Here is a 22,084-nt window from a genome sequence, read left to right as displayed (position 1 = left end):
TTCATATACTTTTGCCACTCAGAGATATGTAATATTGGATTATTTTCCTCAGTAGATAAATGACCAAGTATAATATGTTTGTCTCATTTGTTTAACCGGGTTCTCTTTATCTACTTTTAGGACTTGTGTGAAAATCTGATGATGTTTTAAGTCATATTTATTCAGAAATATAGAAAATTCTAAAGGGTTCACAAACTTTCAAGCACCACTGTAGATAGCGGCATATTTACATAACTTTTCCGTACAAAATACGGCCAATCCGTACTAGTAGGCGTCTCTGCTTATAGCTAACTCGGTGCTACGCGCCTCGTCGGCTATCAGCTTATGTACGACTCGATTTTGTGGAATAATTGCAGAGATGCCAACCTTTTGTGAAATCAATGTGTAGTGACACATTGGAAAATTTTGGAAGTTGATGCTTTTTTAGGGCCATTCTGAGTGAATACAGGTGACTAAAATGAACTGGGACATGTTGGTTTTGGGGGGAGAAAATTGTTGATTTGGGTTTTTTTTTCAATTATCTGAAAAATAAAATCAAACCACAATCGCTCATGATTTTCTCATGAGTGATACTCATAACTCACCACATTCACACAAAGTAAACACTTCTCTGGTAATTTGTATACAATCAACTTTCAAACACTGAATATTATTTTCTTAACTTTACTACACAAATGCAGATTACATACCATCAATATTTATAGATAACATACTGGAACACTCAATTAGCAAATACTCAAATAGTTTACTAAACAAATGCAGATTACATGCCGTCAATATTTATAGAGAATATACTGGAACACTCAATTAGCAATACTCAAATAGTTGTACTGGAACATGTCTATTTCCTTTTTATCCCCATGATTAATGTCAAGTCACTTTGATTACTTTTAATTTTTATCAACTTCCTTTCACTTTTAATCTCATCAATATCAAGTCAGATTACTTATTCAGTTCTGATAGATTTACTTCAGAAGATGACTGTTTCGGTTCCAACAGTGTTTCGTTTCTTTTTGCGAATATATCGTGAAATGTTCGTTGCATATTCGGAACATGGTGTTTTGGGTGGATGACAACCCTGATTTCATGTTTTGAGCGATAGTTTGTGAGGTTACAACACCCCGACAGCCCCTCAATACCTAGTGACATGGGCTGCTCGACATTCCATCGCGGCATCGATAATTAATTTGCACATCGAAGCGAACTTTGACCATAAATACAGTCAAAATATTGAATTATCAAGCGATAATTGGCCTCAAATGTACCGAACACCAGCAAAATATCGTGAACCCTTATAGATTCACGCATCCATGCTAAAATCATATGAATCCCATATAAACTGAACAGACGGTCGTAGCCTCGTAGTGCTACTGTCAAAAACGTAGTGACTACGCACGAATCGTAGTGATTGGCATCTCTGTAATTGTTAAAAATAAAAACATTTTATATATATATATATATATATATATATACACACACATACACATTCTCACACACACATACACACACACCGCGACCTGCCCTAGTGGTTAGTGTGTCTGTCTTTTGACCATGAGATTGTGGGTTCTACTTGCGGTCGGGTCATACCAAAGACCATCATAAAAATGGTACCTAATGCCATCTGGCAAGGCATGCTGCAATACAGATGCGAGCAGGGAGTCAAACTCTCGCGGTTACCAGAGAACTAGCGCCCCATTGTAACCCTAGCTGTACAGGCGAGAGGCCGAGGACTGTAGAAATGGAGATCGGCGCCGCACCCATGCGCCTCAAAGGGCTGGCTAGTACTGGGACAGGAGACTGCCTTGGAAGACCAGATCCTGGCATGGAAGGGACTTTGATATTCTATCTATCTATCTATCTATCTATCTATCTATCTATCTATCTATCTATCTATACTACCGTTCAAAAGTTTGGGGTCACTTTGAAATGTCCTTATTTTTGAAAGAAAAGCACTGTTCTTTTCAATGAAGATCACTTTAAACTAATCAGAAATCCACTCTATACATTGCTAATGTGGTAAATGACTATTCTAGCTGCAAATGTCTGGTTTTTGGTGCAATATCTCCATAGGTGTATAGAGGCCCATTTCCAGCAACTATCACTCCAGTGTTCTAATGGTACAATGTGTTTGCTCATTGCCTCAGAAGGCTAATGGATGATTAGAAAACCCTTGTACAATCATGTTAGCACAGCTGAAAACAGTTGAGCTCTTTAGAGAAGCTATAAAACTGACCTTCCTTTGAGCAGATTGAGTTTCTGGAGCATCACATTTGTGGGGTCGATTAAATGCTCAAAACGGCCAGAAAAATGTCTCGACTATATTTTCGATTCATTTTACAACTTATGGTGGGAAATCAAAGTGTGACTTTTCATGGAAAACACAAAATTGTCTGGGTGACCCCAAACTTTTGAACGGTAGTGTATCTATCTATCTGCACTCGTTGTACGTCGCTCTGGATAAGAGCGTCTGCTAAATGCCATGTAATGTAATGTAATGTAGTGTGTGTGTCTTGCATTTTCTTACCCTTGCATAGTGCAGCTCCACTCCGTAGAGCTCCAGCGTGCGAGCTGTGTTTAGGTAATTGAACTCGGACTCAGCTGGGCTTAGTCCGCTGCACACGTGGAGGTGACCGAGAGAGAAAAGAAGAACGTGTGAAAATAGAACGAGTTAGCGAGAGCTCGTGAGTCTTTCAGAAGCATGTGATCTGTGAATCTATGTGTGGCGCAACACAACAGGCTCACTGTCCTGAGCTATGGCACTGGATCAGCAGAGAGCAGAACCAGCGCAGGAAACCAACACCAGGATTTAACACCATGCTAAGGTTTTTAAAAATCAACATAGACTCTTACACACACACACACACACACACACACACACACACACACACACACACACACGAGGCAAAAGATTGGGAAAGAGTCACTAACCTGTGCTGCTGGTGATGCTTGGCCACTTCTTTCTCAAAGCCCTGCGGCTGGTTGGGGATGAAGCAGAACTCGGAAAGGTAGCTGGGTGGGTTCTCCGCCTCCCTGTAGTCCCCAAGCTCAGCTAAACCACAACGGCACATGGCACAAATCAAATCTTCACATCATCACAAGTTGCTTGATATTCACTTTAAATAATGCTGCATCTACAGTACACTTGAACACTAACCCTCGCAGAGATTCAAGTTAAACAACAACAACACATCATCATGACTGAAACATCAGTCTTTTGGAGTCTTGGAGGAAGGACAGTTTCTTTTCACAGCAACATGTAACAGATGCTGAAGGCACACAAATAAAAGGAGTCGTCTCGAGTGTCAGCTCTTTGGAACAATCAGAGCTTTTAGGATGGAAGGCTTTGCAGTTTTTCAGTAAAATGACAAAAGGTACAATTTTTTTTTTTTGTCTTAAAGCTAGACTGCCTTTCAGATTTTTCAAGCGTAGGTCATAAAAAGAATTTCCCCCGACACCCAATTATTTCTGTTTAGTGGATCGGAAGCTACTGAATTCGAATCACATACTTACAATTTTATCAGGCTTTTAAAAAAATAGAACACTTAATGAATTTCAGGCCACATGGCCCTAAATTCTCTGCTATTTTTTCCTGCTTCACCGTGATGTAATTCCAGATACTACGTCATGCATGACGTGGTGGGCTTTCCCTGTTCACGCAAGGCATTGTGGGATACAAATTTGAAACAGGTGAGAAAAATGGAGGACGTGAGCGTGCAAATGAAACGTGCAAAACCGACTCCAGTAATGGAAAGCGAGAAGAAAAGACGTTATGTTATATGCGAAGGAAAGGAAATGCAGGACCAAACTAATAAACGTCAGCGAGCACCTCTGTGTGATCAGCTGTTCGTTTAGCGACAGAACGATGGAACTGTCAGTGCACGGTCAAAGGTAAACCTGTAGATGGCAGTAATGCAACACTGTGGATGCCAGCTGCTGTAAAATCCAAAAGAAGAAGAAGGAAAACCTGCGCATGCACACACACACACACACACACACACACGGACTTCCTCTGTCTGCTTGACTGCGCGAAGCGAGCGAGTTCATGCGCATTATTTGCTTTAATCCCCTCAAATTAAATAACTTCCCAGCCACAGAATGGAGCACTTGCATGTGACGTCACAGCCGATCCAGATTGTGACAGACGCCATCTTGTCGGTCAAACGCCATATTCCGCCTTCTACTTCTACTTCTGGTTCTACTTCTGCTTTTACTTCTACCTTTTCTTCTGGAAAACCCTACTATATACAATTCTACTACAACGGCTGCGGCTACAAGCTCTCCCTACCTGTGCACGTTTTTTATGTTTTTTGTGTGGATTTTTGCGTGTTGTTCGTCTGTACTGGACTTCAATATCCACTACAACCGTATGGACTTACTGGACATTGGTTTCCAGCAGACGGTTTGTAGCAATTTCCATCGCATGCACAACATTCCGGACGAGAAAAAAAAAAAAACATTCCGGACGAGATAGCGAGACCAGCGGGGTCTCCGTGGATTGTTATCGGAAGCAAAGCGAAGGAGGCGGCGCCGGGAGCGGAAGCAAAAGCGAGGCTGCAGGCAGAGCCGGCCTGTTGACTAAGCTCAGAAAACAGCCACTCAAACCTCCACTGCTAAGCCTCTCTCTCTCCAACGCCAGATCCATGTAAACAAGACGGACGATTTGGAATTACCTTATTCTATTCTATAATCGGCTGGTCAGTGCATCTAGTATCAGTACTAGTAATACTTAAGTGACTTACCCATCCAATGAGGATTCTTGTTTACAAGATGCCACATCTGAGTCGCTGACAAATCCTGAATTTCTGTAAAGATAACTGTCCAGAGATTTATAAGCACGCAGTGCTTCACCACTGAACAGCGAGGGAAAGTTAATGAGGTAATTATACACGTCCGGGCATTCCGCTGGCAGTTCAAAATCCGGTCGTGAAAACTCCGTCCGGAAAGCCATAAGGGTCACAAATCTGTAGCTCGTTTATTTTAAACAGTTATCTGTTCATTAGAAAAATGAGCCGTGTAGTCCGTCGGTTGAAATTGATCCATTTTGTACACGAGTGCAGCAGTATTCAGCGGTGTTTTTGACTGACAAGATGGCGGTTGTGTACTTTCCGGTCACGTGACTGCAAGATCTCTATAGGCTGATATTCTGTGAGATATTATAGAAATAAACAATCACAATGACCAAATTTCAGAGGGAACTAAATTTCACCGACTTTATGAAATCGAAAGGCCGTCTAGCTTTAAACAGAAAAATATGAAAAATGTGATGGACATCATTTGAAAGGTAGCGTTGCATGCCCTGGTGCTCAAACTCAGTTTAAAGAAAGTTTGCACAACAAGTCTTGACTACAAATCTCTCAATGAACATGCTTATTAGCATCTCATCTCATCTCATTATCTCTAGCCGCTTTATCCTGTTCTACAGGGTCGCAGGCAAGCTGGAGCCTATCCCAGCTGACTACGGGCGAAAGGCGGGGTACACCCTGGACAAGTCGCCAGGTCATCACAGGGCTGACACATAGACACAGACAACCATTCACACTCACATTCACACCTACGGTCAATTTAGAGTCACCAGTTAACCTAACCTGCATGTCTTTGGACTGTGGGGGAAACCGGAGCACCCGGAGGAAACCCACGCGGACACGGGGAGAACATTCAAACTCCGCACAGAAAGGCCCTCGCCGGCCACGGGGCTCGAACCCGGACCTTCTTTCTGTGAGGCGACAGCGCTGACCACTACACCACCGTGCCGCCCCCTGCTTATTAGCATATATTTTTAATCTCATGGTGTAACGACAAGGTGTAAAACAGACATGTTTACAGTATGCAGATGTCAAGTGACAGAAGCCCAGTGTGCTGAGGGAGAGCTGTAATGTAGAATAAATCCAGTATATTTTACAAGTGGCTTGGTTCTGAGATTAGACAGCTGAAGAACTTGCCTTGTACTTAGTGATCCATAAAAGTGCTTAAAGCATATACGCAGAGCCATGGCCTCACTTTTAGTTTATAAGTGCCTTGAGACCGTAAGAATGGCACAGGAATAGTTTTAAGCGTTAACAATAAATCTAATATAGTAATTTTTACGATTAAAATGATTCATATAGGTAGCAGTCTGAGCGAATGACCTTGACGTCCGTAACGTCACAGCAGGAAGTCTATCGGTCTCGTCGTCATTTCCATTATAATAAAACACAGAGCTGACTACAACTCCGATCTTCCATTTTGAGCTAATTTATCGCCATGCCACGTAGATGTATTGCTGGCGGGTGCAGCAACACAACAGAAGGTGGATTTACGTTGCATTCATGGCCCAAGAATGTTCAAACTGCAAAGATTTGCGAGAAATTCACAGATTGGGCGCCTATGAAGTGGTCTCAAATCTGCTCTGCACATTTTACTGAAGATTCGTATGAAACCTCTGATCTGTTGAGGAGCGTTGGCTATAAGCCCGTATTGAAACAGGGTGCAGTACCAACAATTAAAGGAAAAGAAAACAACAAGAAAAGGAAAGTAATGCTGTGTTCACACTTATACCGGTACGATAGTGGTATAACTGTATCGATACAAAGTATACCGGTACAGTTTAGTGCATCTGTCCACACTAGCGAGAAATGTTTGCGGTTTTCTTTCACGGTAGTTGAAATGCGCGTGCGCGAAATGTTTCCGTGGTTACCGAGTAACTTCCTTCCGAGAATATGGCGGATGAAACAACGTGTGTGTGCTTTTTGTTGTCAATGTACAGTCTGTATTTCTGGTGGTCATTTATTCAGTTGAATCGTATAAAACGCGCAAGGCAGTTGTGAAAGAAACAAAGAAAACGAATCTCCCTTTCTCCCCCCCACTTTCTCCCTCTTCCCTTCTCTTCCCCTCCCTTTCTCCCTCTTTCCTTCTCTTCCCCTCCCTTTCTCTCCCTTTTCCCCTCTTCCTCCTTTCTTCCTCCCTCCCCCCTTTCTTTGCTCCATGTAGCTCCATGGTCATTTTGAGCCATTTTGACGTTTTATTTACAGCTGGAAAGCACGGGCGTATTGTATTGTATGAATAACCCGGAAGACGTAGGAATGGTTCATTGCGCATGCGCATTATATTTGTATCGATACAGAACCGCTTCATTTGTCCACACTACAGCGAAGCGCTACAGTACCGATACTGTACCGGTATGAAACCCATACATTTGTGGGTTTCGTATCGATACAGTTATACCGCTACAGTACCGGTATAGTTGCTAGTGTGGACAGGTGTTGCGGTACGAAAGTAGTTTCGTATCGGTACAAAATCCCTAGTGTGGACAGGGTATAAGTTCAGTTGCACCAGTTCTCCCGGAGTGTGAGCCGAGCAGTAATGGCGGAGTACTCAGTAAGGAGAATGAGTGGATCAGTCGTCAGACTTCTCTGCTGGATATGCGCTTTTTTTTCTTTTCTTTCTTGTGATTGTCTCAGTTCATCTGATTATTTAATTAGCCTTTTACGTTTTATCAGTGAAAATGCATGCATGTACATGTGTGTTGCATAAGTTATAACACCCATCCTGTTTTAATGAGAGTCAACCCACAATCAGTGAAGTCAAATCAGTCTTAGTTGAGCAAGTCGGTGACGGTATTTCTTACTTTCATCATAAATTTTTATTTATATGACTTTGGTCTATAGCTGTCAAAGGCCTCGGCCTTAAAACCGGTTACCGCAGTGACGTCACGCGCTCAGGGCTGGCTGGCTCAGCGGGGCAGCTCAAATGCCAACTTTGTGGTCAATTTTAACTCTCAAAAATATATTTTTTTATTCCCAATTATGCAGCATACAAAAGTCAAGGATGGAGATACTATCCACTCAGAAATGGACTTAAAATAAAGGTTCTGCGTATCTGCTTTAAGCACAGACCCCTGAGGATCAATTAACATGCATTCAACAGAAGCACGGGAGTTAACAAGTATTTCAGCCACGACTCCATTCAAGAGATCCGCTCTGACCGACAGATCACTTTAACTGCACACTCCAAAGCCTTCAAGAGTCTTGCACATCTGTCCGAGTCATGACTCTTGAGGGGCCCCTTACACACGTATGCGTTCGGCTGAATCTACCTGCTTCGGTTAACGTGGTGTTTCAGGAGCTGTACTGTGAGTGTACGTGTTGAGGTTTTACAAGCTCCAGCTTGTTAAGTGTCGAGGCGCTACACTGCTGGAATGTGCTGCGCTCGCCCGGATCTGCTCCAGTTTTCACAAGGGAAATTTAAGAACTTGTTGTGAGGCTTTCGAACGGTGGCGTGGTTTCAGAATTTCCTTTCTTGCGTCTCCAGTCATATGATAATACGATGATGTCACGCTCGCGATAAACACTGTTCTCATGTGCAACCACAACGAATCAATTCACAGTTCAACAGCTAGGACACACAACACTAATACACTCTACTGGATTATATCACAGTGTTGTTCAGTTCTCAAATCCGATTGGTCAGAAGGTGTGCGTTGGTTTTGGATCACAGCACGGCACGGACAGCAGTTCTGGCTGTAACATGAACGCCAGGTTGATAGCAATGCACTCGTTCTGATACGTTATTGTTTCTATAGCAACAGCTCGTTCACTGGGACTTGAACGGCTTCACTTAATCGAAGATTAATAATAAATGGACTTAGAAAAAGGTACTGTTTAACAGAGTAAAACCTATAATCGTTGATGTGCTGGCTTTTTTTTCAGGAGACATTTTATTTAACATTTATGGAAGGAGTCTCAGTTGTAAGTGCTTCTTTATAACAATTATAGTGCTTTGCACAGTTTATCAGCACAGGAAAGTCTTCAGGAGAGAGGAGTTTCTACTTGCTGGTCTCTTGGTAAAATGACATGCTGTGTTTTTATTCCTGCTGGCTGAAAGGCCCGAAGGGGGATTATGTCGTGGCGATGTCCATCCGTCCGTCCCGGGAAGGGTACTCACCTTCTGAAATCGACTCCTCTCATATTTTTTATAGGAATTTCATGAAACTTGACAGCAGGGCTTTACATTAGCACCCGTCCACCCGCCAAATGCGGGTAAAATTCGGCTTTGGCGGGTAATGACTTTAGTCCCACTAGCCACTTTGGCAGGTGGTTTATTCTGTGGTATGACAATATATTTTAATTGTAGTTTTCTCTAAAGGCATCTGATATAATAAACACATTGCAATGTAATATTATGCGCCTACAACTCCCATGAGGGGGCGGCACGGTGGTGTAGTGGTTAGCGCTGTCACCTCACAGCAAGAAGGTCCGGGTTCGAGCCCCGTGGAGTTTGCATGTTCTCCCCGTGTCCGCGTGGGTTTCCTCCGGGTGCTCCGGTTTCCCCCACAGTCCAAAGACATGCAGGTTAGGTTAACTGGTGACTCTAAATTGAGCGTAGGTGTGAATGTGAGTGTGAATGGTTGTCTGTGTCTATGTGTCAGCCCCGTGATGACCTGGCGACTTGTCCAGGGTGTACCCCGCCTTTCGCCCGTAGTCAGCTGGGATAGGCTCCAGCTTGCCTGCGACCCTGTAGAACAGAATAAAGCGGGTAGAGATAATGAGATGAAAACTCCCATGAGCACCTGCATAAACATTCTGACATGTTAGAATTGTTTAGAACGTTCGTTAACATCTCAGATAAAATCAATGATACGGTAACCTGCGGCTAATGAACGAAGCAACAAAGTTGCTGACGACTGACAAGCGTATTATGTGGCGGCATATAGCTGGAGTTTCAAACCCTGCTGCTCAGGGAAAAAGGGGCAGAGATGAGCAGGGCCGGAGCAGCATTTTAAAATCACTGAGGTCTGTGATGCGCAAAGCGCGTGCCAAAAAATGTTCGACATATTTAAATGAGAGGGGTGAATTACACGCCACACAAGAGATCTCATCTCATCTCATCTCATTATCTCTACCAATGAGCTTTCTCCGCAAAGTGGCTGGGCTCTCCCTTAGAGACAGGGTGAGAAGCTTGGTCATTCGGGAGAGACTCGGAGTAGAACCGCTGCTCCTCCACATCGAAAGGAGTCAGTTGAGGTGGTTTGGGCGCCTTGTTAGGATGTCCCCTGGACGCCTCCCAAGGGAGGTTCTCTGGGCATGCCCCACCGGGAGGAGACCCTGGGGCAGACCCAAGACATGCTGGAGAGATTACATCTTTTGGCTGGCCTGGGAACGCCTCGGTATTCCTCCGGAAGAGCTGGTGGAGGTGGCCGGGGAGAGGGAAGTCTGGGCTGCTCTTCTTAGGCTGCTACCCCTGCAACCCGGATCCGGATAAGCGGTAGAAAATGGATGGATGGATGGATGGATAAACTGTTCAAACACATGACTAATGCTGGCTTCAGATGAAACACTTGCGCTCGGCATGGGAGGTCATGTACATAGAATGCTTGCCATTCGAAGGGTAAGTCGTCATGAGAACACCGCAGCTAGGCAACAGTGTCTAGAAGCCACCAAGGCTAATGCTAAATCAGTAATTTAGCATGCTAATGAGCATGTGACGTCATGTAGGAAACGCAAAGGCAGAACGAAAAAATGACGTAATTGGGAACATCCATCCATTATCCGTAACCGCTTATCCTGTGCAGGGTCACGGGCAAGTTGGATCCTATCCCAGCTGACTATGGGAGAGAGACGGGGTACACCCTGGACAAGTCGCCAGACCATCACATGGCTGACACATGGAGACAAACAACCATTCACACTCACATTCACACTTACAGTCGCTTTAGAGCCACCGATTAGCCTAACCTGCATGTCTTTGAACTGTGGAGGAAACCCATGCAGACACGGAGAACATGCAAACTCCACACAGAAAGGCCCCTGGGCTCGAACCCAGAACCTTCTTGCTGTGAGGTGACAGTGCTAACCACTACACCACCATGCCGCCCGTCACTGGGATGACAATAATAATATTTTCCTCAGAACTGTTATGCTCTTAATGTGGCGGTTTTATTTTAGTTTTCATCCATTTATTTATTTTACTACCTTTTATCAATCCTTTATTTTTATCTTTATATGGTTGTTTTAATTTAGTTTGCCTGATTTTATTTATCTTGTACTACTTACGTTCAATAGTTCCCTTTATCTGATATTTTAATGCCATTTTTATTGCTATTAATGCTGCAATGATAAGGTTGCCTTATTTCGTTTTTAATTTACTCGCTGGCCTCATGTTTATTCCATGTCTTCTTTTTTTATAAAGTGTATCGGGGCCATGCTGCATGGTGATTCTGCACTTTAAATAAATTGCATTGAATTGAATTAGAAAATTACGAATAAATCGCAATGCAACTTAAATTACAACATATTAACTTACCATCCACCAAAAACCAGTCCTTCCATGGCCTGTACCATTTCCAAAAATAGGTACCCTATGGGTACATGTGGCGACTGCTTATAAATAAAATTGTTTTCTGATACCATGTCCATACAGTAAATATAGCATATATGAGGCAGTAGCCACAAAAATGAAGCGTGATCCAAAAATGAACAATTTAAAAATCACAGACGTAAAATACACCAAGTGTCTGTACTTTATATTATTCTACTCTTACCTCTTACAGTTTTCGAAACTGAAACCTCCGAACCGAGGCTGACACACACACGCTGTCACCATGACTGAAACTCTTATTTCTTGGAAATGGCCCGGCGCTAGAGCTCAGTGGTCTCAATACTCTTTTCGACAACTTCCTGTAACAACTCGGAAGTGCGTCACATCTACATCACACATGGGACCACTGGCCGAAGAAGGCGAGGAAAGGGGGGCGACCTGGAGTATATTTTAAAATAGGAACTCGCTTTACCTTGGTAATAAACATAAACATGTCTGAAAGCGATTTCTTTAGTCTAGTCCATTTATTTTGAATGGTGAACCGAATTGTATACGCTCACCGGCCATTTTAATCGGAACACCTGTACGCGTACACTACCGTTCAAAAGTTTGGGGTCACTTTGAAATTTCCTTATTTTTGAAAGAAAAGCACTGTTCTTTTCAATGAAGATCACTTTAAACTAATCAGAAATCCACTCTATACATTGCTAATGTGGTAAATGACTATTCTAGCTGCAAATGTCTGGTTTTTGGTGCAATAGACCCCTTTCACTGACATCACCCGAAACCGGAAGTAAACAGACCCTGCGCCATTTTGGAAGACCAACAAACTCGTGATTAGGGGGAAATAACGGCAGCGGTATGTGAACCCACGAGAATAAAGTGGAGTGGCAAACGACTTAAACAAACAAATCTGAGCTGTTTTATTTATGATTTATTGGCCCAACAGCAGACTTGAAAGAAACCTGTGTGAGACTTGGCAAAAAACTGTGGATATAATGGATAAGTCTGTGCATGATCTGCGGACACTTTGAGGTAAGCAAACGCAAGAAATTCAGATTTAAAACATGCTAAAGTGGCCCCAAGTTGATAACTGGATGAGGAGCAAGCCTCCCAGACTTCTACAATTTAATAATAATAATAATTTAGGATGGTTTGGGGCTTGCTCGCTGCTGCCAGGTTGGTTGTTGAGTAGCCTGACTGTTTTTTTTTTCTTGCGTGTGGTATCATTGTTGACGCGAGGTTGTTTTTTGAACATGCCAATGCGGACACGATTTCCCCTGATGAGTTATGACTTCAGACGCGATGCGTGTGTGCAGGTGTGGAGTCCGCGTCATATGTGCGTAAGATAGGCATCTCATGTGTTTGGAGATCCGCGCTCCGAGACAAGCGCAAGCACACACCCCCCCAAGGGAAAAAAAGGGACCCCCCGAAAATATCGGCATAGTTCGAGCACTGGGTGTAAACAACAAATAGTTTACAATGTCTGGGTAGCAAACAGATGGCAGAATTGGTGTCCGGTCCTCCTTATGTTTCCATTCTCCCTTGCCGCGAGTCTTATCATATGGGTCAAACCCATCAATCACAGCCAGTTTCTCCACATACCGTGCCCTTTCTGCAGCTGGTAATGTACTCACATAACCAGAATTATCACCCATCGTGTCACTTTACTCTCGCTCGTACTTTGTTTTATATTGTGAGTGCATGTACTTGGTCTTCCAATATGGCGCCTAACAAAATCTCGCGGCGCGGTGACATCATGTGAAAGGGGTCTATATCTCCATAGGTATATAGAGGCCCATTTCCAGCAACTCTCACTCCAGTGTTCTAATGGTACAATGTGTTTGCTCATTGCCTCAGAAGGCTAATGGATGATTAGAAAACCCTTGTACAATCATGTTAGCACAGCTGAAAACAGTTGAGCTCTTTAGAGAAGCTATAAAACTGACCTTCCTTTGAGCAGATTGAGTTTCTGGAGCATCACATTTGTGGAGTCGATTAAATGCTCAAAATGGCCAGAAAAATGTCTTGACTATATTTTCTATTCATTTTACAACTTATGGTGGGAAATAAAAGTGTGACTTTTCATGGAAAACACAAAATTGTCTGGGTGACCCCAAACTTTTGAACGGTAGTGTATGCGCAGTGTGCGATTGTTACACTCATTCTTACATTCTTACAACACGATGGCACAGTGGCTCCAGCCTCTATGTGAGGCAATAGCCACAAAACCGTCAGCAAGCGCTTCGCAACTCACGAACTCGGAGCTTTCAGACAATTTCCACATCCGAAGTTGTGAATACAACAAGAGGGGGCGATCATATGGACTCTTCTCATGAACATGGTAAACACGACCCCATGTGAAGGCACTGTAATGAATTAAACATTGTAACTCTTGGCACGTTGCTGTGGGATGAGTGGAATAACACACTCCAGATGGTGCTGTCAGATGAAAATGACGCTATAATCATGCAATTCGAAAATCTGCTTGCGTGTTGTGCCGCGTCACCCCCTCCCCCTCCTGGTGTGTGTCATTTTCATACCACGTAATGTGGTCTTACCTTGTGTTATTCCTTACTTGTAACCTTGTTCTGTTCTTTTGTTTAATTCAAACAGACGTGTCCGAGCACAGGTGAGCTGCACTTCAGGTGATCCAAATCGACCCTTTTCAGTGGATCAATAATCCATTCTTAAACTCCTGCTGCGTTAAACTGTCATTGATGTTTTCTGTCTCGCTGCACTGAGAACGTCGTGCTTGATTTAGAGCACACAAAAGGCGACTTTTATAAAAGCAGATGGCGATGCGTGAAGTCATATTATGAATCATTTCCTCCCATCTCTTCACAAACACAAGTAGACAATAAATATACTGTTTGCTGGACATTTGACGCTCTTAATTTGTCAGTGTTCTTTAGTCTACAGTGGTCCACATACACTTAACAGTGACCAACTTAGAGCTTTAAACAGCATCAGTCTGAAATGGGTGTATACTCACACTGAACAGCGTAGGAGGCCAGTAGTGCGGCAGTGTTGTGCGGACACGGCAGTCTAAAGCACACAGTACACACTCTGTTAATTCACCTAATGACTTTCAGTTGTTTTCATCGACGATTTGCATGTGGAAGACGTACAAGCTGCTCACCTCCCACTTAGTATGTCCTGCTTGATCTGCAAAAAATACTGGTACCTTTGGAGTGAAGGGAACGAAACAGAATGTTTAAGACCAAGTGGAATTGTATTACCTTTCAAATAATGTTATTATAATAAATAAACCAAATAAGAAGAGGTTACTTCATCATAAAACAGGGGTTCTCAACCTTTTCTGCTTTAAGGCCCACCTATTCATACTTGTAACGAGTCGGGGCCCATTAAAAAAGATCCCCAATTATTTTGGCTCATCTATTCTATTAGAATCGAATAATCTATTGTAAAGTGCATTAATGGAATGCAGCATCACTCCCTGTTACAGATGGCAGCCCAGGAATTAAATAGAGTGGTGCTTGAAAGTTTGTGAACCCTTTAGAATTTTCTATATTTCTGCATAAATATGACCTAAAACATCATCAGATTTTCACACAAGTCCTAAAAGTACATAAAGAGAACCCAGTTAAACAAATGAGACAAAAATATTATACTTGGTCATTTATTTATTGAGGAAAATGACCCAATATTACATATCTGTGAGTGGCAAAAGTATGTGAACCTCTAGGATTAGCAGTTAATTTGAAGGTGAAATTAGAGTCAGGTGTTTTCAATCAATGGGATGACAATCAGGTGTGAGTGGGCACCCTGTTTTATTTAAAGAACAGGGATCTATCAAAGTCTGATCTTCACAACACATGTTTGTGGAAGTGTATCATGGCACGAACAAAGGAGATTTCTGAGGACCTCAGAAAAAGCGTTGTTGATGCTCATCAGGCTGGAAAAGGTTACAAAACCATCTCTAAAGAGTTTGGACTCCACCAATCCACAGTCAGACAGATTGTGTACAAATGGAGGAAATTCAAGACCATTGTTACCCTCCCTAGGAGTGGTCGACCAACAAAGATCACTCCAAGAGCAAGGCATGTAATAGTCGGCGAGGTCACAAAGGACCCCAGGGTAACTTCTAAGCAACTGAAGGCCTCTCTCACATTGGCTAATGTTAATGTTCATGAGTCCACCATCAGGAGAACACTGAACAACAATGGTGTGCATGGCAGGGTTGCAAGGAGAAAGCCACTGCTCTCCAAAAAGAACATTGCTGCTCGTCTGCAGTTTGCTAAAGATCACGTGGACAAGCCAGAAGGCTATTGGAAAAATGTTTTGTGGACGCATGAGACCAAAATAGAACTTTTTGGTTTCAATGAGAAGTGTTATGTTTGGAGAAAGGAAAACACTGCATTCCAGCATAAGAACCTTATCCTATCTGTGAAACATGGTGGTGGTAGTATCATGCTTTGGACCTGTTTTGCTGCAGCTAGGCCAGGACGGCTTGCCATCATTGATGGAACAATGATTTTTGAATTATACCAGCCAATTCTAAAGGAAAATGTCAGGACATCTGTCCATGAACTGAATCTCAAGAGAAGGTGGGTCATGCAGCAAGACAACGACCCTAAGCACACAAGTCGTTCTACCAAAGAATGGTTAAAGAAGAATAAAGTTAATGTTTTGGAATGGCCAAGTCAAAGTCCTGACCTTAATCCAATCGAAATGTTGTGGAAGGACCTGAAGCGAGCAGTTCATGTGAGGAAACCCACCAACATCCCAGAGTTGAAGCTGTTCTGTATGGAGGAATGGGCTAAAATTCCTCCAAGCCGGTGTGCAGGACTGATCAACAGTTACCGGAAATGTTTAGTTGTAGTTATTGCTGCACAAGGGGGTCACACCAGATACTGAAAGCAAAGGTTCACATACTTTTGCCACTCACAGATATGTAATATTGGATCATTTTCCTCAATAAATAAATGACCAAGTATAATATTTTTGTCTCATTTGTTTAACTGGGTTCTCTTTATGTACTTTTAGGACTTGTGTGAAAATCTGATGATGTTTTAGGTCATATTTATGCAGAAATATAGAAAATTCTAAAGGGTTCACAAACTTTCAAGCACCACTGTAAATGCAATAAAAAACAAACTGTTTTTAATTGTAGGTATTGTATTTAAAACTGTACGGATGTGCCAGAAGCCAAAAATGATGCATGCAGATCATTCTCAGTCAGAAGGGATTAATGATCCAAAAGTGGAGTCTGGTCCATTAACACAAGAACTTATTGCTATGTTTGTGTTCAGCAAACAAGCAAGTTATTAAAACCAAGAAGTGGATATAGAAACCACTCAATGGGATTAGATCCTTACACGCTAACAAAGAAGGATTTTTCCAATGAAAGAAAAAATTTACTCGCTAAATTTGACATTAGTAGAATAAATTTTGATCCTATTGTAGCCGGAACTAAATACAAAGACAATCGTTATGCATACTATTAATTAACTTAATGTGAAGATAATCAACAGATTTTAAGGTTTTTTTTAAGGACTGTGTTTATTTTTAGTCTTTTGTATGTGTAATTATTTGTATCTGTACATGCTCGACCCCGCCAGCTCTGCTGATCAACTTATCGTGTTTAAATAAAGTTATTCATTCATTCATTATGAGTTGGAAAATTATCCATCCATTGAGCTCCCCGACATCTCAAACTCCCTGGTGCTGCAGACATCGTTCTACACGGACACACAGATGAAAACCTGGAAGAGCATGGAGGAGTGCAACTTTTTATACGTGTCTGGATTAAAGATCTGCGGATCAGGACACTACAAGATAAATCCTGTATCGTTTTTTCCCGGGTACATAGGAGTTTCTGGGCTTTTTGTACACGTGTTTGCGATGGTTGCTAGGACGCTACAAGTTTTAGCATCGGGTGTAAACAAACCACAGCCGCTCGATTCTCAATCCTCCCTGCTCTTGTCTTTCAGCAGGCATCACAGATAATTTACCCGCAAACCTACTGTATGTGCGCGCACGCACGGGTTAAATGCAAAAGAGAAATGTGACAAAAATAAAGGCTTGTTTTTCTTAATTTACCCACAAATGTACCGTATTTATTCCACTTGAAAAGTCTTCGGCAAACCAGCTACCGGATTTGGAACACTATGACATCCTGAATTATTTAGTATTTGGCTTCAAACTTGGAAAAAAAAAATCATGGCCCACTAGATGGCACTTCGCGGCCCCCTAACGGGGGTTGAGAAACACTAACATAAAACACGACAGCCAATAAGATTCATGCAACAGGTCTTTTCAAGAGGAGGAAAAGTGGGAGTGTTTCTAAATTTGGACATAAATACACTCTGGATCATGGCTTGTGTGATGTCGTGTGGTAACATCACGCAAATTGTTATCCGATTTAGGAAAAAAAAGCACCGTGGAGGTTAAATCCCACATACCGTGTGTACTCTTCCTGAAGTTTGCCGGGGTCACTCACAAAAAACTTCACCCGGAAGTTCAGATGATGAGGAGATCCCCCTGGACAAGGAGAACGCCGTGAACATGTTAACATTTTGACATAAAAAAAAACCCACATTAAGCAGCTGCATGATTAAACGCCATATTTCAATAGACATACTTTTTAATTGCTTCCTGATGGGTTTGTTTGGATCCAGCCACCTCTGTAAAAGACAATGACAGAGGAAGGAAGAAACTCAGTAACAAGGCACCAGTCCAATACAATGTCGCTCAATGATCTATCACACTGCAGGAGTTTGACGTGCAGCACTATTTCTTAAGAAGACAGCTCTTTAACGTCAAATCAGTGTCAGCCTTCTGATATTTTGACCTGCTGGTATTGCGCTACTCAAGCACATTCTCAGCAGTGTGCTTATTGTGTAGAAAACAGTATGCTCACTGAGGCACGGGCAGATCTGAACCTTCCTGTAGCTTACGCAATGTTTTAGTGACCTAAAAAACTCTGCTCTACATTCTGATTTGTAAGCTAGGTTACTATACCACCTTAAAGAATCCCACTGCGAATAGTTTGGTGGTGGTGGGGGAGCTGCTTCGCTTAAGCTTGACCTCTAAGTGTGACCTCTGAACTCACCGGACTGTCTGAGGACTCGTCGGCCAGGTGCAGCCCAAAATAGTCTCTCTCAGTCAGCTCCAGGTGCTTAAAAACTGCGTCCAGCAGGACCTGTCCTTGATCGTGCTTCTGCAGAACCAACACACACACACACACACACACAGTAAGAGTCACAGTCTGACTAAAAAACAAACGAGAAGGTATTTTCGCTAATATTGCTGCGCAATATTAAAAACCACAGAGATGAAACCTACTGAAAACAGTTCACACGATTATGCAAAAAAATTTGAAAACAGGGCGGCACGGTGGTGTAGTGGTTAGCACTGTCGCCTCACAGCAAGAAGGTCCGGGTTCGAGCCCCGTGGCCGGCGAGGGCCTTTCTGCGCAGAGTTTGCATGTTCTCCCCGTGTCCGCGTGGGTTTCCTCCGGGTGCTCCGGTTTCCCCCACAGTCCAAAGACATGCAGGTTAGGTTAACTGGTGACTCTAAATTGAGCGTAGGTGTGAATGTGAGTGTGAATGGTTGTCTGTGTCTATGTGTCAGCCCTGTGATGACCTGGCGACTTGTCCAGGGTGTACCCCGCCTTTCGCCCGTAGTCAGCTGGGATAGGCTCCAGCTTGCTCGCAACTAGTGTTGCACCGATACCATTTTTTTGGCCCCGATACCGATACCTATACCTGGCTGTGCAGTACCGGCCGATACCGATACCATACCGATACCACTCCGTTTGAAATGTGTATATATATATATATACACACACTATATATATATATATATATATATACTGTATATATATATATATATATATATATATATATATATATATATATATGGGCGGCACGGTGGTGTAGTGGTTAGCGCTGTCGCCTCACAGCAAGAAGGTCCTGGGTTCGAGCCCCGGGGCCGGCGAGGGCCTTTCTGTGCGGAGTTTGCATGTTCTCCCCGTGTCCGCGTGGGTTTCCTCCGGGTGCTCCGGTTTCCCCCACAGTCCAAAGACATGCAGGTTAGGTTAACTGGTGACTCTAAATTGACCGTAGGTGTGAATGTGAGTGCGAATGGTTGTCTGTGTCTATGTGTCAGCCCTGTGATGACCTGGCGACTTGTCCAGGGTGTACCCCGCCTTTCGCCCGTAGTCAGCTGGGATAGGCTCCAGCTTGCCTGCGACCCTGTAGAACAGGATAAAGCGGCTAGAGATAATGTGATGTGATATATATATATGAAGAGCTGCATACTTGGATGTAAAATCATTGCTATCATGGCTTTGTCAGGCTGCTGCTTACCTTTGTGAAACAGGAAAAAGACTAATACAAAGTGACTCCAGTAGAACTTTTTATTGCCTACCTGGTATGGATGACTGACAATAGTTCAATAAACTTTTAGCTCTCACAGGCCGAAATAGTGAGAAAGTAAAATTACATTAATAATTGTACTCGCCGGAGTTTCTATGCTGAAATATATCCAGACCGCCGACATTTTCTTCTCGTGGTTTGTTTTTCCTCCGCATGAAAAAGCTGCCCCTGTATTGGTTAAGAGCGGCTATTGGCCCGCTCTCATTGGTCTGGAGCAGGTCAATAGCAATAGCTGCTTGGCGTGCTTGGCAGGCATGCACAGTGATCACGTGTGATCACACAACACAGAGTGTAGTGAGTGTCGGGAGAGAGAAGGCTGCGTTCAAGTGTCATACTAGCATCGGTAAATGGTATCGGCGCCTTATTTCTTGCTACTCACCAATACCGATACCACCATTTTAGTGCCAGATGGGGGCCCCGCCCGATACTGGTATCGGTATCGGTGCAACACTACTCGCAACCCTGCACAAGATAAGCGGTTCCGGATAATGGATGGATGGATGGATGGAATTTGAGAACAGCTTGGAGTTAGCCAGTGTGCCACTTACTGTATTTCATAATATTTCATGTCGATGGAATAATATTAGGTCATATGTGTTTTTATGACTTATTCGTATAAATATGGAGGTGGTTATGACGTTTGGTCTAAAACTATTCAACGGTAAGGTGGAATTGTGGTTTATGTTATCTATTTCAAAACAAAGAATTTTATGTGAGTCGGTGTAGATGAGTGGCACAAGTCTGTGCGCGTTACATTTGTATGCCGCTTTTGAAGATTGAAATAAATGATTTTTTTTTTAATATGATTTTTTTTAAATAATCACCTGTGTATTTATAATAAAACAGTTATTCACCTCAGGCTCAGTGAATATCGGTGAATAATAACCTTGACTTCGTCTCAGTTATTATTCAACGATATTCACCTCGCCTTCCGCAAATAATTGTGAAATATTGTTGGGTATAAATGCTAAGCTAATCTAGAATAGATTTAATAATGAATAAGTTCAGGATGCAATAAGACACAACAGCAGACGATGATGTTTTATGAAAATAATGCAAACCGGGGGGGGGGATTGATCGGCGGGTGGGCTGTGATACGGCACAACGCGCAAGTGAAGCGAAGCAATATTTTTATAGAACAGCACAGCGGTCTGGAGAATGTGGAGTTATTCAACTTACACACAGCAATGTGACAATGATAAACTTTAATTATTACCACCGCCAGCTGTCTGAGGAAAGTGCTATCCACCCCCTTCTGCATACATGAGCTCACAGATGCCTGTGATTGACAGGGGCAAGATAATATAAGCGACCATCTCTTTCACTAAGACAGCGTGGCCAATTTTGCTCTCTTGGACTCCCAGCCATGGATATCTCAGGAATATCGTCTTGACAAAAACCTTTTTGTGTCAACGTGCATTTCATCGCACAGTTATAGTTTTGAAAACGTCAATACAGCACATTTCTACACGATATCTCTTTGTTCAGCGTGTACAGGATAAACAGACACATGAACTTGAAGAGTGTACAGTGGTGCTTGAAAGTTTGTGAATATTACATATCTGTGAGTGGCAAAAGTATGTGAACCTTTGCTTTCAGTATCTGGTGTGACCCCCTTGTGCAGCAATAACTGCAACTAAACGTTTCTGGTAACTGTTGATCAGTCCTGCACACCGGCCTGGAGGAATTTTAGCCCGTTCCTCTGTACAGAACAGCTTCAACTCTGGGATGTTGGTGGGTTTCCTCACATGAACTGCTCGCTTCAGGTCCTTCCACAACATTTCCATTGACTTGGCCATTCCAAAACATTAACTTTCTTCTTCTTTAACCATTCTTTGGTAGAACGACTTGCGTGCTTAGGGTCATTGTCTTGCTGCATGACCCACCTTCTCTTGAGATTCAGTTCATGGACAGATGTCCTGACATTTTCCTTTAGAATTCGCTGGTATAATTCAGAATTCATTGTTCCATCAATGATGGCAAGCCGTCCTGGCGCAGATGCAGCAAAACAGGCCCAAACCATGATACTACCACCACCATGTTTCACAGATGGGATAAGGTTCTTATGCTGGAATGCAGTGTTTTCCTTTCTCCAAACATAACGCTTCTCATTGAAACCAAAAAGTTCTATTTTGGTCTCATCTGTCCACAAAACATTTTTCCAATAGCCTTCTGGCTTGTCCACGTGATCTTTAGCAAACTGCAGACGAGCAGCAATGTTCTTTTTGGAGAGCAGTGGCTTTCCCCTTGCAACCCTGCCATGCACACCATTGTAGGGGTCGACCGATAATCGCCCTGGCCGATATTCTGCATTTTTAGGGTTATCGGTATTGGCCATAATTTCCACCAATATGCCAATAACATGCCTTTTTGCAGCCATTTCGTTC

At 42.9% G+C, this 22,084-nt stretch overlaps 1 protein-coding gene across 4 annotated transcripts in view; it reads right to left on the bottom strand.

Moving 5' to 3' along the window:
* Window positions 1-22,084, bottom strand: part of ptpn4a (protein tyrosine phosphatase non-receptor type 4a) — a 252,672-nt gene that overhangs the window by 86,234 nt on the left and 144,354 nt on the right. For all 4 annotated transcript variants that reach the window (XM_060929322.1, XM_060929318.1, XM_060929319.1 and 1 more), the window contains exons 3-9: window positions 18,371-18,478; window positions 17,900-17,942; window positions 17,721-17,799; window positions 14,435-14,479; window positions 14,288-14,340; window positions 2,929-3,049; window positions 2,525-2,612 (exon numbers count right to left, since the gene is read on the bottom strand). In XM_060929322.1, the coding sequence (XP_060785305.1) occupies window positions 2,525-2,612; window positions 2,929-3,049; window positions 14,288-14,340; window positions 14,435-14,479; window positions 17,721-17,799; window positions 17,900-17,942; window positions 18,371-18,478 (537 nt within the window). The remainder of the gene's footprint in view (window positions 1-2,524; window positions 2,613-2,928; window positions 3,050-14,287; window positions 14,341-14,434; window positions 14,480-17,720; window positions 17,800-17,899; window positions 17,943-18,370; window positions 18,479-22,084) is intronic.

This window comes from Neoarius graeffei, chromosome 9 (genome assembly GCF_027579695.1).
Source record: "Neoarius graeffei isolate fNeoGra1 chromosome 9, fNeoGra1.pri, whole genome shotgun sequence".
Lineage (NCBI taxonomy): Eukaryota > Metazoa > Chordata > Actinopteri > Siluriformes > Ariidae > Neoarius > Neoarius graeffei.
This window is presented reverse-complemented; position numbering and strand designations above follow the sequence as displayed.